The 17070-nt window shown below is 42.0% G+C and overlaps 2 protein-coding genes across 6 annotated transcripts in view; one reads left to right on the forward strand and one right to left on the reverse strand.

Moving 5' to 3' along the window:
* Positions 1-735: 735 nt before the first annotated feature.
* On the forward strand, positions 736-2987 carry KLHL34 (kelch like family member 34). Its single transcript, XM_022560481.3, has one exon. The coding sequence runs from the start codon at positions 736-738 to the stop codon at positions 2674-2676; it is 1941 nt and encodes a 646-aa protein (XP_022416189.1). The 3' UTR covers positions 2677-2987.
* A 2869-nt stretch (positions 2988-5856) lies between these two features.
* The window catches only part of CNKSR2 (connector enhancer of kinase suppressor of Ras 2), a 255875-nt gene continuing 244661 nt past the window's right edge, over positions 5857-17070 (reverse strand). For all 5 annotated transcript variants that reach the window (XM_022560502.2, XM_022560501.2, XM_022560500.2 and 2 more), the window contains 2 exons: positions 7821-8017; positions 5857-6228 (listed from right to left, as the gene is read on the reverse strand). In XM_022560502.2, the coding sequence (XP_022416210.1) occupies positions 6013-6228; positions 7821-8017 (413 nt within the window). In that variant the 3' untranslated portion in view covers positions 5857-6012. The remainder of the gene's footprint in view (positions 6229-7820; positions 8018-17070) is intronic.

Below are 17070 nucleotides of genomic sequence, written 5' to 3' on the forward strand. Positions count from 1 at the left end.
GAAGGCCGAGGCCGCGCGCTATTCCTGTCGCTGTGAGCTACCGGCATGTTATGTGCTGCGGCCAATCACGCCTCCGACCCTCCGCGCTGACCTGAGCCCCCCCTCCTTAATCCCCTAGGCTTTGATTTGATCCTCCGCGCGGAACAAGCTCACCCCCCTTGCCCCGTAGCTAGTTGAACCCGGCCCTCGCGGGTGCCCGCAGAACCCTCCCTGTCCACCCCCGGGAGGTCAGAGCCCTCGCCCCGCACTTCCCGGACGGCCCGAGTCGGGCCACATCTGCGCATCTGGGCCGTCGGAGATCCAGCACTCCCCTGGAGTCAGTCTACCTGCAGCTCCGCCCTTCCAGGTGATGGTGCGCGGCCACTGCGGCCCCTGGCGCGCAGGTGTGGGCTCCCTAAACTGGGCCGTGGAGAGGGCTTTGGGCAACGCTCTGGCAGCCTCGGCAGCCGCCGAAACCGAGCCCTGCACCTCCCGGAAGACTCCAAACGCCTTGCCCTCCGCTACTAGGGGCTTCTGGAAACCGTTCCCCGACCCGATTTGCTCTGAGAGGGGGACTGGAAGATCTGCGGACCTGTATGAAGGAGGCCTGGGATTTAAGCTGAGCAGGCAAAAATGGGCCCCTGCTAGGGGCTCTTCGGCTCGCACGGGGGACCTGGCGGCGCCGTGTCCCGGGATGTCTCCGGCCGCGCCCGGCTGGCCCCAGCCCCGGCCCGGCCACTTCCCGCCCTGGGCGTCATGAGTTACTTCCTGTCTTACTGCAAAGCTCATGGCGGCGCGCTGCTCACCGGCTATCAGGCCCTGCGCGCCGAGGGCTTTCTGTGCGACGTGACTCTGGAGGCCGAGGGCAGCGAGTTCCCGGCGCACAGGTCGCTCCTCGCGTGTTCCAGCGACTACTTCAGGGCCCTGTTCAAGGGCCACACCCGGGAATCCCGGGCGCCCGTGATCCACCTGCATGTGCCGTCAGCGGCCGGCCTGCAGCGCCTGCTGGACTTCATCTACACCGCCTGGCTGCCGCTCTCCATGGACACCGTGGAGGACACGCTGGAGGCCGCCAGCTACCTGCAGGTCACCGAGGCCCTGGGGTTGTGCGGCCGCTACCTGGAGCGCCAGCTAGCCCCTGATAACTGCTGCTTCGCCGCCAACATGGCGGCGCGCTTCGGCCTGGTGCACACGCTGGGCGTGGCCGAGCGCTGCATTGTGAGCCACCTGCGGGAGCTGCTGGCGCGGGGCGCGGGCCCCGCCGGGCTGCTGGAGCTCAACCCCGCGTCGCTGAGGGCCGTGCTGGGTGCCCCTGACGTGGCGCGCGTGCCCGAGGCCCGGCTGCTGGGCCTGGCTCTGGCCTGGCTGCAGCAGGAGCCCGAGGCCGAACGGCTGGCCCACTGCGCCGCGCTGCTCGAGCGCGTCCGCTTCGGCCTGGTGCCCACCGACGTGCTGCGGCGCGTGTACTCGGGCTCCGGCCTCACCCTGCCCTCCCGGGTCAAGGGCCTCATCATCCAGGCCCTCAACTACCACACGTCGCCCTCCCGCCAGCCGCTCATGCAGGGCGAGCAGACCAGCGTCCGGAGCCCCCAAACCCGCATCTTGTTGGTCGGGGGGTGCAGGGGGCGGGAGGTGGTGACCGAGGAGGTCGTGGCCCCCCGGCGGGCAGCCAGGGGGAGGGGCGCCGCGGCGGAGCCCGAGGAAGAGGAGCAGGTGGAGGATGAGGAGGAGGAGGAGTGGGAGCTTACCCAGGACGTGGTGGCCTTTGACGGGTACAACCACCGCTGGCGCAGCCTCACGCGGCTGCCTGCTCCGCTACTGGGACACAGCGTGTGCGCCGCGGGCAACTTCCTGTTCGTCCTCGGCGGGGAGACCCCGTCGGGCGGCGGCTCCTCCCCCACAGCCGACGGCCTGCGGGCGGTCACGGCCCAAGTGCACCGTTATGACCCGCGCTTCCACGCTTGGACGACTGTGCCCGCTATGCGGGAAGCGCGGGCCCATTTCTGGTGCGGCGCCGTGGGTGAGGGGCTCCTGGCCGTCGGGGGCCTGGGCGCGGGCGGCGAAGCGCTGGCTTCAGTGGAGATGTACGACCTGCGCCGGGACCGCTGGACGGCGGCCGGGGCGCTGCCGCGGGCCCTGCACGGCCACGCGGGGGCTGTCGGGAACTGCGGCGTCGTGTACGTCTCCGGGGGCAAGGCGGGGAGAGGCGAGGGCGGCGCGAGCAGCCTCCGGGACTTGTTCTCCCTGGGCCCCGGGGAGCAGGCGTGGAGCAAGAGGGCGCCTATGGGCACGGCCCGCTTCGGGCACCACATGGCCGCACTGCGCGGCGCGCTGTTCGCCTTTCTGGGGCGCTACGAGCCCTTCTCCGAAATCGAGCGCTACGACCCCGGCACCGACCAGTGGACTCGGCTGCGGCCGCTACCCTACGACCGCTTCTGCTATGGGCTGGCCGTGGTGGACGAGACGGTGCTGCTGCTGGGAGGCCTGAAGTGGCAGGACTCACGCCAGGTGCCTACCCGCAACGTGGTGGGTTATGACCTCGACCTGGACCGCTGGGAGGACACTGGTTGCGCGCTGCCTTGGGCCTGGAGCGGCCTGCAGTGCGCAGTGCTGCAGCTGGCCGAGGGTGGGGACGAGGAGAGGGAGGGGGAGCCTGGAGAGGCGCCAGATTTAGTGCTGGGCTTAATGGGTCAGTGAGCAAGTCGCGCCTGACCAGGCTTACAGAGCAACCCGTGGGCTTTTCCTTAGGCTTGGCCAAAGAGGAACATTTCCCCTTACTCTGAGAATGGGAGACAGGACGGGTCAAATTTAGAAGGATATATGAATCATCTTCAGTGAACTGGGGATTTCTAGAAATTCTCATGCTGGGCTAGACATGGACTTTGAAAATAAAACATGACCCTATTTTCCCTCTGGTAGTTAGTGTTTCCCAGGCGCTAAACAGTGACTACTTTTGTGCCAAACAGCCAAAAAACGTACCATAAGAAATTATGTACAAGACCAGAAAATTGTTAGCTATAAAGACTGTAATAAATGGTTCTAGAAGATGGCATTATCTGAATAAATAAATATTTATCTGAATAAATAGTGAAGGGAAAGTGCCTTGGTTAATAAACACATGCAATCATTGTAGGAAGAACTATGATTTTATGATCCAGAATCATGGTTATAGTTCTGCTCTGATAGTTTAATATAGATATGGAACTGAGAGGATAAAAATCTCTAAGAAAGCACCATTTTTTTTTGAGAAAATAACCTAGGTTAAGTTTTTCTGTACTTCATCCTTACTTACCCTAGTCTGCTTTTGCCCTGGCTTTTGGCAGCTCATTGGTTTTAACTTTTATTTCTGCAGCCCTTAGCCATAATAATCAGGCTTCTTTGGCTTAGTGGAACACCTAAGAAAAACAAATCAAAACCCTATTTCATTCATCCTCTTTAAATGTTCATTCTGCAGACATGCCGTAGGTAATATTTGTAAAAAAATATTTTTAAAGTTTATTTTTAGTGGTACCCCCCCACCCTCTGCCCCACCTTCCCAAAAGAATCACAGAGAAACGAAAGAGGAGTAGGTGAAATTTTAAAGTTCCTTTCAGGTAAATGGGAAACCAGCTTGATTTTGCAGGACCTCAGAGAAGATTCTTGTATACACTGGACAGGTGCTTCTTCTGGCTTGTACCACCAATGGAGTGACAAAGTTAAAACTTGTAACCGGGGGTGGGGTGGTGGGGTGGTGGCGGCTGTGTGATTAGGTCACAAAGAAATGTGATGAGGACTGCATGAATAAAATAGGTGCTTTATAAGGATTCATTAAGAGCTGAATTTATTTGACTTCAGTTTACAGTGCTGCCTCTCTCCTAGATTTGAAACTAATGCAATAAAATGTACAGATATATAGTGTTAAAAGGTCTCTTTCATGCTAGGCTAGGCACGAGTCTTTTAAAATTCATTAGTTTAATTTTTACCATTTAAAACAACTTTACCAAAGTAAAAGCCGCTTAGTAGCAACACAGCTAGTCTTTCCATCAACCGCTCACTGTTTCCAGGGCACAACCTGGCCACTGTATCCACGACACATCCATCAGGTACAGATATTTTTAAGTAAATGTACGCATTTGGTCTAGTAAACATTAACAAGTCTAAACACCTGTAACAAGCACACTTCATTTTAGGACAAGAGGTTTTTGTTTTTTTGCTTTTTGTTTTTTTACATATACAAAATCCCACAAATTTAATGTGCGTCAACACCCATGCAGTAAATAAATGTTTTTACAAATAGTTTTTTTTTTAAATGATAAAAATATTACACCGGACCCAAAATTCCATACAAACATTAATACATGATTTCTCATCCATTTTGACTAAATATAGAATTACTGAAAATGTGCTGTAGAAAGGCCACTCTCCTGTACAGTTGTGCAAAGTCTGCAAAACGATAGTGATTCAATGGTGGTTTCAAAAGCAAAGGAAAAGATCCCCGCTGTGGAGTTCTTACTTTCTCCTCTACAGCAAAAATATTCATTGGCAGATATCTGAACTCTTAGAGATGAAAGTACATTCATTCACTGAGCTGTACAGGCAACAGTATAAAGCTGATTAGAAGTAGATTTTAGGATATAGAATAGTAAAGGAGGGTCTCTTCCTCCTCCTAAAAAAACAAAACCCCAAACCAGCAAATTGTGACTTACACGTTATGCAGCCAGACACTAAAAAGCAGCACAGTCATTATCATGCTGTGATCACTTTCAAAAACGAGATGCTTATAAATGGAAATATATGAAGAGGATTTTTTCATAGACTTCATCCACTCTATAGAACAAATCATGAAACTAGGAAAAACCTCTAAAAATTGTTTCTCTCGTATAATTCAATGTAATATATCTCTGAATGACCATCATCCTCTTGCTCCTCAGGAGAGAGGTACATTTTTGTTTTTCAACATTGTTTTCTATATTAGAACATACATCAGCCTGTAAGTAAACATATTTTACTTCCCTGCCTGAAGTATAATTATATATAAAGTTTAAATAATGGACTAGGGGGAAAATTGACCCTAACTGGGAAGTTGATTCATTTACGTTTATACCTTGTAACTTTTTAGAAGTTGGAGTTTAAAAAAATGAGTTTGGGCTGAAATTATATATATATATATATATATATATATATATATATACATACATATATATACATATACACATATATATATGTTAGCTGCCTTTCTGGGTGAGTTAAGTGTGTTTTAAAAAATCCACTCTCAAAGTCCTCTATACACAATCAGCATTTCATCACTACAAAAATAAAGGAAGATTTAAACCAAGAAAATAAAGCAGCTCTATCTTCAATTTTGGTCTCAGTTACAAAAACATCTTACAAAGCTTTGCCCTGATACACCATTAAGTGTCCCCATGGATTTGGAATACTATTTCCATTAACCAGCTTTCACAAGTTAATAGACTATTAAGACGAATATTAGATACCTGAACTTTTCTTATGTTGATGCTCTTCTGTTTTGCTTAACTCTTGTATGCGCATCTACATTTCACAAAAATAAAACTACAGCATTAAACTTTGTGCAATGTTTAAGAAAATTCTTAGAACATTTTAATATAAAAAAGGTTTAAATTCTTTCCCACCCACAAGGATGTCTGCACCTGAAAAAATGTGATTTAGTTTTGAAGTTTTGTTTATATAAAATTAACTTAAAGGGAGAAAAGATGACCTTAGATAGAAAACCGCCTTTTTGTTTTTTCTACTTGAAGACCACCTGTCTTCAGAGTTGTTTGCAAAAGTTAACTTTAAGTCATTGAAGACAGCTGATTTTGCACATGGTAAACATAAGCTGAGCACTAACTGCATATAAAATATACAAATGCTCATTAAAGACAGCGGTATTATGACCATATAGGGTTTGTTTCATATAGTTTTGGTAACATTGAAGTATAGCTTGTCACGTGTCCCACACGTTGATATAAAAACTACCTTATATACTTGTTCAAAGTACCAGAAGGTACCACATGGCCAGAGGGCAGAATACACTTACACATGCGTTTCAATGTATGAATGAGTGTGTGTTAGGGAGGAAGTGATTACATCTACTTCAGAAGAAATACTTAATGGGTCATTTGAGGTGGTGTTTTGACAGATATCCAAGAAAAGATCGAGGTACATCTGCTTCCATTGTTGGAATTCTTTTGATGTCAAGTCTGGATTGTCTAGGACTTTATCAATAATGGCTACTTCCCCTTCTCTGGCCTGAAAAGCAAAAGGATTCAACAGTTACAATAGGGACAGACTGTTCTTCAAATTTAAAATAAAAAGTTAATAGGCAAACTACTAAGAGGCCCACAAGAAACAGCTCTGGTATACTCAAACTCAGCTATTTAGACTCAAATACTAGTGCACTTTTTCCTACACGCAGGCATGCCTCGTACTGCCCACTCTGTACGGTTTATTTTTTCTTCTGGCCTGTCCTGTTTCCCATCTCTGCCTACGGAAACCTTCCTCATTCTTTAACATCCAGTTCATATGCCTCTCATTTCCTGAAGCCTTCCTTCGACAACTGGAAAAAATGTTTTCTCCTTCATTTAAATAAGTCCCCGTAACACTTGATCACTGCTGTTGAGTGGACTTACCACATTCTATGTCTTGAGTTACTTTTGCACTGTCCTTTTTCCTTCTGCTAGATGGTCCCTTGGTGGTTTGGACCTGAATGGGGGTGGGGTGTGTGGCTCTGGGAGGACGGAGGGTTAGGATATCTTTGGACTAGAATTGGGCACCGGAATTATTCTTACGAATATTATAGCTCTTTTAAAAATTCTGGTCTTAGTTACCAATAGGCCATTAAATTATCCCACGGATTTGCAATAGTATTCGCATGAATACCAACTGAAAGCTAATTGACTGAAAACTTGGCTGCCTGCTACCAGAAATGTTTTCAAATCATGCATTTCCTATTTTGTTTCTCTTTGGTATTCACCTCTGTTTCAAAATTCACAAAACCTCAGCAGCATACTACAGATCTGCAATATTTCCCAAAGGAGCTCTTTGACCTTTTGTTTCCTGAAATTACTGCGTCACAAACTCTGTATGACATTTCTTTTCTGTTTTTGAGTTTTCCAGGGTGCAGGGTCTGCTTAGGGAGAGTGTGTATGGCACGCCCTCTCCCCTGATACACACAGAGTGAGGGGGCTGACTCTTCTGGCTCCTTCTTCAACTTCCTGCCTCTGTTTCCCTTTCCTCACCACTTCCTCCTCAATCTGGGGGTGGCAGAAGAAGACTGGAGACTATGTAAACGCTTATGGAAATGTATAATATGAAAGTAACATGTCAGTTGGGAACTGCTGGTGTATACAGAACAATTATAAAATTTCTACATGGAACATGAATCACTCCAAATGTGCTGCAGGAGATATTCACAAAATATCTCAAACAATTTTAGCACCCACTATTGCATTCTGCATGCATGCTGTGTTCTTTTAGTAACTATATTAGTTCCACGACATGGCATATTTATCTTAGGAAAACAAAAGACTGAGGAATAACACCAGCCCTGCATTTTTGGAAAAAAAATTAATTATGTCCTGTTTTCTCCTAGAACTAACTCATATAACACTTAGTCAGTGCTTTGAGATGTTAATAAAAAGTTAACATTATTTGCTTTTGGCCAAATACACTTATTACGCTAAAGAAACAGCTCGGCTTCGGCTTCGCATTCGGTATGTTTATCCTCCGCTCCCCCCACCCCCCGCCATTTTGTATTTTGTCCCCTGGAGTATCTGATAATCCACTTTGAGTTCAGGAATGAATCTCTTAAAAGGAATTTCTCCTTCCATTTCGTATCTTACCTTTAAAGTGCTTTTGAGAATTCTTAGCCTGTGTAGTTTTTCATTCATCACAGGATCATTACATCTCTTTATAAATGATAGCTTGTATTCCATCTTGGTTGAAATGCGATGTTCTCCCAGTGGTGACAGACTGGCTTGCTCCAATGCCCTATATAAATCTTGCAAAGAGTCTCCTAACTTTTCTTCCCTACTTTCACCTGCAATGTCCAAAAAAAAATAATAATAAGAGAGAGAGAAATAAATTCTGTGTAATAAACAGTTATTTGACACTCCAAATATCTACTAAAAAAATATCTGAAAAACAGGATAATGAATGATTGGGAAAACACTCTCTTACATTAAAAAAAAAAAAAAAAAACAACAACAACAAACCCCACCAAACCCACAGTTGCTGGTTATACTGGGTAAGACTAGCTACAGGCAGCCAATTGTTTTAGAATGATCAATTAATAGGATGCTTTGATTAACAAAATATTCTCTTAGTAGCAAATCACTGTACATATCTTGAGTCCATTAAGTTCAAAGAATTAGAGTACAAAAGGTGCACAACACAGAAACAATCCTGCATGTAATTTAATATTTTAAAACATTAGTGAATATCCCTTATCATTATACTGATAAGCATAGAAGTGCTAAGTAACAGAGCTCTCCTGGTTTAGCAATACTGAATGAACTGATTTTTACATTTTTCCAGACTTCATAAGATGGAATAGCATTCACTGGAGTATATATCATTGTAAAAATCTTCTAATAGTGTGCCGTAGAGGATTATTAGGTGTCATGTGACTGCCATAGTAATGCCTGCCACATTGTAAATATAGTAAATGATCATAAATTATCATCAATAATAATGCTTTAATTAGAATGAGATATGGGAATGTTTATATGCAGATGTAAGCAAAAATCTGGCATGGACTAAAAGAAGCTACTTAACATTTGAAAGACCTGGGAAGAAAACACTCCAATTAAATATTTTTGAGAAAAAAAAAATTAGAGACTGGTTCAGGAAAGGATCTTAGATCTATTTGAACAAATCAAAACTCCCATATTATTCTTGAATTGTCTGAATATACTGATGTCATATCTTTCTCAATGATAAACAAAGATGAACTTGGATCGTGCTTGGATTGGGAGAGAGGATTAGGGTTATATCACATTTCCTTTAATAGAGAGCTTAAGAGTCCTATTTGAGGAATACTAATTACATTGGCCCAAGAAGTAAATATGGAATGTTGTTCATTCCACCATGGTCCATGTAAATATTTTAGGCTTTCTGTCATAGTTTAAAAAAAAAAAAAAAGACGCCCTAATTGGTAATAATGTAGTTAACATTTGTAAGTGCCGGGCAGTAGGGTAAATGCTTAACATTCATGATCTCATTTAATCCTCACAGCAGTACTAGGACTAGATCTATTTGATTTTCATTTTATAGCAGGGAAGTACCTTGCTCAAGGTCACATTTAGTAAGTGGTAGAGCTACAATTCCGACTGGCCAGTCTGGCTCCAGAATCCATGATTTTAACAAGAATTCTAGACTGCCAATTTTGTCAGGAATCATTTGAACTGTGTATTTAACAGTAGGTGTTAAATGAATTTGTGAGACTTGCTTAAAATGCAGCATTCTAAAAAAAACTGCCCCCAAAGCCCACCAACACAGTACCTTAACTTGAGGGGATCATCTTTAGGATGAAAAAGTAACTTCATTTAAGTTTCATATTCAATTTTTGGCTCTGTTGCTGAGGTTGGCAACTATTGGTAAGTATGATTGTCGAATCCTTCTATTAGAAAGTTCTTTGTTATCAGCACCTGCAATCACTAATTCCTCTATAACAAATTTTAACTTCCTAATCATATATCTAACTTAGAACTATAAACTAAAAATACAAAAATCCCTTTAAACAGCGTTTTAATTCTCTGTTGGCTCATCCTTCAATGTTTGCAACACCTAGAGGATTTTGAGGGGGTGGGGGGACAGAGGACTGTAAAAAGGAGGAACTGCCTTGTGGGCTAAGAAGATTGAAATGAGATAAGGAATTTTAACCGAGAATGGTTTGGAGCCAGAAAGGCACGAAATTATAACGTCATTCAGAGTAACTAAATGGAGTTGTAAAAACAAGGATACTTTTGAACAGCATAATTCCATTTCATAAAATCATAGGCCAAGAAAGAATCCTGAGGAATTATTTAGTAGTTACCATTCTTTCTGCCTCAAGGCAAGACTGCATCTTAAGCCAGATGTAATTTCATAGAGCAGAGGGTGGGAGAGAAATGGTAGACCTAACAGATGTGAATTATAGTAGTCTAGGTATCACGTAGCCTAATGTATTATTAGTTGTTCAGTTCTTGAAGGAAGGTAAAGAAAAAAGGGATTCAGGTTATAGTTTTAGGATTTAAAGGAGGCAGAAGTATTTTCACATAGTAAACTTTTATTTTAAGATAACCTCCTTCCATATTACCTAACATGTAGGGCGTATGTATTTTGTTGAAAAACCATTCTTACCCAGTTTTCTTTCTCCTCAATTCTTAAAGTTTGTGGAATACTGAGCCAGTTGCTTGATTTTTTAATAAAATTTCAATGTAGTTTTACCTCTAGAAGTGTAAGTAAAGATTTAATATAAAAAGTGACAAACATAGCTAAAAACTGGAAGTTTTTTTTTCCTTCTTGCCATTAAGGGGGGAAGAAGCGTTCAAACAAAGGACAACATAATTCTACAAAGAACCTGGTTTGACAGCTATAAGAAGAATCGAGTATGGATTTATCTCTGGGCAGCACATTTGAACAGGGAATCACAATGAGACGGAACACAGAAACATTTCCAAGTAGAGTAATGGAATAGAGATATTAGAGATAAGTCAGGCCCCCTCCCCCCACCCCTACACATCATACACATATGCAACACAAGACACAGTAGTGGGATGAGGAAGGATGAGGGACTGAGATGCCAGGCTACCACAAAATGCCACCAGTTACTTAACATTTTAAGACTAGACAAAGAGTCCTTTTCTTTTCAAAGGAGTGGGAGTGAGGGGCAGAGTCACATTATAAATCTGATTCACTGTGCTCAACAGTCAAAACAACACAGAACTCAACATTCAAGACGAAAACAGACCTTTATTTTCTTTTATAATTCTCAATTGGTTTCCTTCATTTTTTTTTCTCAGATGAATACCAATTAAGTCAATTGGGGCTACCGCTGCAACTGAAAATGTGAAAGCACCTTTATCTTCTCTTTTTGCCCTCTTCTTCTTCGTCTCCTTCTCACTTCTCTTCTGGTTTCTCTCTCTTTTAAACCCTTGCTTTTCTTCTTCTAGAAGAGGCTTGCTTTGGAAGAGGAGGCAAGCACTCGGTCAGGTCTGCTTCCTGATTGACTTTCTTTCAACGTGCCAGTTCAGCCCTTGGAGCACTGGCCCAAACCCAGCTCGTTTGTAATTTGAATGAATGTTTTCTGCAAGTTGGCAAAGTGTAGAAGACCACATGCAAACCACAGGACATATAGAGGAACCTTCTGAGATTCCTAATGAGGAAGTGTATCACTGCTACAATGAAATTTTAACTCGTATCTAACTTATTAAGGAATTCTGGGCCTATGAAGGAGTAAATTCCCTCTCAAATTATATTTACATTTACAACATGTAAATTAGTCGTGCATAAGACGACACGCTTTTCTATTCCAATTTTATTAAAGCGAAGAGAACATATGAGGTTCTCTTTCCTATAGAAAATTTCATTGATAGATTTGAGGATCACAATGAAGTTGATAACTTGTACTCTCAGCCAAGGGAGGGTCATTTCTGGCTGTGTCATAAGTGGCAGGGCTGGAAGAAGATCCTCTTTCTTGTTTCATTTATACTCTAGCTACACCATGAAACACTGTGAGGCTAGAAATACGCTGAGCATCACCACAGTTCGTTGTCTGGTTCTTTCAGGTTGCATATGACCTCCACGTAGTGATAAAGAAAAGCTCAAAGAAAAGATTAGCCAATGCAAAATAACAGTTGGTTGGAACTTTCTTGCAAATGGCTTGTTAGCAGATGATAATGCATTTCTTCAAATACTACGAGGTGTTTGGTTGATGTATTTCCTTACATTCATGCCCAGTGGTTATTAAACTTTTTTGATTGTACACCCTCACCAGTTAAAACACTTCTGTTGATAACTTAGATATATGTATTACCCTATATTAATAGATATGCCTATTATAAGATAGACACAGAAAAGAAATTCGAGAAAATGAGATATGAAACCTGAGGAGAAATCCCAATTTTTTTTCTTCCTGTACCTCACCCCACGTGTACCCTCCTTCAGAGACTTAGACTGTGACTTTCCCTGAGCGTATATGCCTCGCTCTCCTTTGCATTTCCCAATCTTCTACCTGGCATGGTGTCTCATGCACCCAACGTTTAAACTGAGTGATGGTTTTCTCTACTTTAGACACTAAGTACTCCAAAGAGGGCTTCCTATCAGGTGACTGTGTAATTTGTACGCTGGTCTCTTGTGTAATTTTGTTCATGTTTCTTTGGTGAAAATTAAGGAGAACAGAATACAAACGTGGCGACCTAAAATGTCATTCTGGTGTCCTTGCTGTTTCCCTGCCTCTGCAATGATAATGTGGAAGGAGAGAAAAAATGAAAACAAAACAAAACAAAACAAAACGAGTATACCAACTGGGCTCTTGAAGAATCAGGCCAACAATGAATAATCAGTTCTGGTACATGTTTTGGAAGGGAACTGTGCTCTTTTAAAATTGGACAATGATGTCCTCGTGGAAACAGTTGTTCCTTCCACAACACAGCTGGGTAATGAGCACAGAAGGTTGGGAAAGGCTAAGTCACAAGTGGAGAGAAGGCTGAACATAGTAGCATTAGTCACCAGTCAAGTGTGAGAGGCATTCGGTCTTGTACGGCCACAGAGTGCTCCAAGGCTTCCAGGCGAATGGCATCACGTATGTGGAGCACTGTTCTCACCATGAAAGGCAATTAACATTTGCGTTGAGACATGGGACTATTTTCTGTGAATACTAATTTACCAGTGTGCCATAATGAACAACTTATTTATATGTAAGGTGACAAAGTTTTAATGGGTTTAATGTAGATAGGTTTAATGTTTGTACGTTTTATGCTAAAGATGATTATGTATTCAGGAGTTTACACTGTAATTTGAATTGTTTTATAACGAAAGATTCACTCTCTTTAATTCATGTTTTTATATGTCAACTAGCTATGCCTTGCATTGTAAAACTGGGGGAGGGCAGTTTGTTATACCAGAAAAAAAGCATAAGATTTTAAAACCTGGCTTTTACTTGTCACTCTGTAATCAACTACCCTTTTCATAATTAGAAGTAATTGGTTTATTTTCTTTTAGGCAAAATAACAATAATTTCTCTGATGAAAAAAACTGAGGAAAAAACCGTTCTTTTGAAAGGACAGCTTGAGTGAGTCCACCAATATTGCTAAGTGTATTTTTACAGAAGAACATGTGAAACCCATCCCTGTACGAATGACCTTGTGCTTCACCAAAATTAAGTACAGCCCATACCAGTGTCTGTCAATTCCTTCTGCACAACAGTAAAGCTTAATTCCATAAATAGTTAACAAAAGAGACAGAGCTGAAGCTTATTCTACACTTCATTCTCTAAGCATGTAATTTCTGCCGAATTATGTTGTTTAATGCCACAAATATATGACCGTGATTGCATTTTCAGGGTATTACGGTAGTTTTTATGACAAATAGTTCAGATGGCAAAATCTTGGTGTCCTTGGCATTGATTTATTGTCCCAAAGGGAAGGTTCTTTGAAGGACAATCTCAAACATAAATGACAGATTCTATATTTGCCCACAGAATTTAGAAAATTTAACTAATAGAGACATGGAGGTCAAGGTACCTGGTTCTTAGGCAGGAATTCATAAAGGGGACAGTTTAAAAACAAAGCTAAGAGATGATCATATTTAAAAATTAATGTGGAGTCCCCATATTCCTTAATGAGAAAAAACTAAAATTCTTCATATCATAAAATTTTACTATGACTTAAACAGGGAGGACGACCCAAGACAATCCCACTAATATTAAATGCCAACAAAATGCTTTTTGATGCATTTCTATATACCAGAACCATCATTTTTATATATACTTAAAAAAACACATTAAAATGGTTAGAGCACAGAGGCAACTGTAAGGCAGATCAATGTGATTTTATTCACAACACAAATTCCATTTGTGAGAAAGAAGCATAGATTACTTCTCTTTAGAAAGATATTTACTATCAAGCATACTTAGCAAATTATTTAGCTATCTAAAAAGATCTGATACCAATTGGCCATATTTTTATTTTTACGTAATTTATATTTTTACAAGTATTCACATTATGCAATACTACACACTGTGGCGACAGGAAGAAAAAAACATTTTCAAATACAATGTTAAATTATCTGTTCATTGCACAGTATGAAATATCCATTAATTAGCATTGAAATTATTACAGAGTATCTTATCCAACTAAAGGAAATTTCACATCCACTACAGAAGAAAAATAAGCAATATTGAGCCATAAGTGACCCAGTTACATAGTATTAAATAATATCTGAAGCTAGTTTGAAAGACAACCAGACAAAATACTTTTTCAAAAGTGAAAACCACAGCCTATAGATTTGGAAAATTTTACAGAAAAGAATAGCTCATGCCTGTCCTATGAGGCAACACCATTTGTATACAAGTGCCAAGAAATAAGGAGAAAGTTAGGATTTTAGCTGAGGAATCTAATAAAGCCTGGCATGTGGAATTTTCTTCATTAGTGTCACCGAAAGCAGTCTCTGTGTTGCACCTGAATACACTTTATAATAGAATAAACATAGTAAGTTTCAGAGCAGGTTGTGTATACCTTGCCTTAATAGATTACACTTAATTTAGTACAATACAGCACGTCAAGTTTTAAAAATGCAAAATACACTTAATACACAGAATTTGCTTTCTCTGCTTTGCCTTAAAGAGGCCACCGAAGAGTCCATTAAACAGCCAGGGTTTTCTAGTTATTGGAGCTGATCCCTCTCCTTTCCTGTGTCAGGAGAACACAACTGAGCCCTTCCCCAGTCAATAATACCCTTCCCCTCTGTTCTCCCACAGAAACAGCAGTTTTCTGTCACTGTGCTCCATCTTGATTGGCTTTGATCTTATGCTAGTCCCAGTGGAGAAAGCTCGCATTCTTCTTAAGAGTGGCCTGCCCCTCTTAATATCCCTTTAGGGAGGCCCCCAATCCAAAACACTTGATGATCTAAGCTTTTAAAAGTCTGTTTTCTGTTATAAACAGCAAGGACGAGGCCATTTTAGTTGCTTGCAAGAGGTTGATGTTGAGTCTGCGTCGTGCCGACTCTCTCCGATCTAAATTCTCTAAACATTAGCTTATCAATCTGTGAGTCCAATGGGTTGAGTGCCAACAGAAGTGGATCCGATTTGGCATGGAGAGGTTCTACCAACTCTCGCAGTGTATTAGCCTAATATGATAAAGCAGTGATACAATATGATGAAAGACCTGCGAGTGCCATTATTTCCAAAGCATATTAGTATTTGTATTAGAAATACCATCATGCAATACCCATGAAGAGAAAAGAGAAAAATATGGCTAGAATTGCATATGGTTTTAATACCATAATGTCTTTCTGTTGGCATGCAAGTCTACTTGGCCAAAAATGGGACACTTTTTGTTTTAAGCTTGGTTATCTGGAAACGCCAATCTTATGTATACAAAATAATACACAGTGCAGATACATCTTTTCCTGCCTCTATACCTGTATATGCATATCTATAATTTTAATCAGAAAAGTTTATGTTAATAGTATTCTCCACACACATGTAAAATGATCAGACTTTCAAGAAAATTAAACTGTTGTTCTATACAAGATCTTTCCTCAAATTCATCCAATCAAGAAGTATGAGAAGTTTTTTGGTCTACCTTCTATCTAACTACGCTGATTCACACGCTACCAGGTGCTAACTGGTGAGATATAAAAGCCCAGCTAGTGTGGCTCCAAGGAAGTGGCTGAATGCTGACCAACACAAAGTGAAGAGAAGTGAAAAGCTTCACAGGGTCAACGTGATGAAAGGGTGACTTGACACCTGCGCACAAGCCACATTCCAAGGAATTAAGAAACTAGAGGAGAATAAAATTTCTGAATGACCTGGGACACTAAGGACAATTGGGCTGAAATAAACTAGTCTCTTTTAAGTTCATTTTAGTTTGGATTTTGAGGAATGCAAATATTGTCACCAGGCACAAATCAGTGATATTTTTACTTTCTAGCCTAGGGCAGATCTTTATCTGCTACATCCTGTAGTACCTTTTGAGTTATATCAAGAAGAAGGAACAAAATGGGAGAGGGAACAGAGACAGCATGTTGTTCATTACTAGCTCCCTCAGAAAATGGGAAGGGAGTGTGCTGCCCATAGCACAGTATTTAGAAAATAGGATGCAGCTTGGTCCAGAAATCAGCAGAACTAATTTTTGTTTATATCATAACCTTCTTTTGCAGAAAAGGGGCTGGGAACTAAGCAATCTTCATAGGTAGGTCAAATGAAACAAAAGATAACACCTCATTTTTTAGAAAATTATAATACTGGAACGCTAGCTCTGGATTCTACTACTTTGTTTCGTAAGGTTATGGAACTTCAAACTGCAAAATCAGAGGCAATCTAATGCTTGGCACAAGGTCATTCCTAAATTTAAGCTGTTTCTAATTTATCTATGCAATTCAAACATTTCCCCCTCAGAAACAATGTCACCTGAATGGTTTAATTTCTAGTGCACTTAACCCATAATAAACCTGAACTAGAGCCTTGGTAACTAAGTCACATTTAGTTACATTTAAAGACACTGTAGAGGATTGGTAAATTCTACTTCAAGAGACTGGAAACACCTCCTCAGTTGAGGCCTTGCCAAAGTGCAGGATGGTGGGGGGTGGAATGCTATTTCAAAGTGACTATAGCTATTTCCTAGTCTGTATGTACTAACATAAGAGAAGATAACTCTCTCCAGCAAGGTGTCTCTTCAACTAGCAGTGGTCAGGACCACTGGCTACCAAATCTCAGGGGCAGAGGCTGGCTTGTTAAACACAGATTCCTGGGCCCTACACTTAATCTACTCAATCAGGATTTCTGGGTGTGGAACTCAGAAATCTGCATTTTAAAGCAAGCAACCCAGGTGATTCTTGTGCCCACTGCAGTTTGAGGCCTCCTGCTTTAGGCCAGTCACATTGTGAGGG

Source organism: Delphinapterus leucas, chromosome X, assembly GCF_059928025.1.
Source record: "Delphinapterus leucas isolate spDelLeu-1000000601 "Yukka" chromosome X, BTC_Dleu_Yukka2, whole genome shotgun sequence".
Lineage (NCBI taxonomy): Eukaryota > Metazoa > Chordata > Mammalia > Artiodactyla > Monodontidae > Delphinapterus > Delphinapterus leucas.

What these genes read in the sequence shown, in the direction of transcription:
- KLHL34 (XM_022560481.3), top strand. Translation starts at nt 736, where the DNA reads ATGAGTTACTTCCTGTCTTACTGCAAAGCTCATGGCGGCGCGCTGCTC.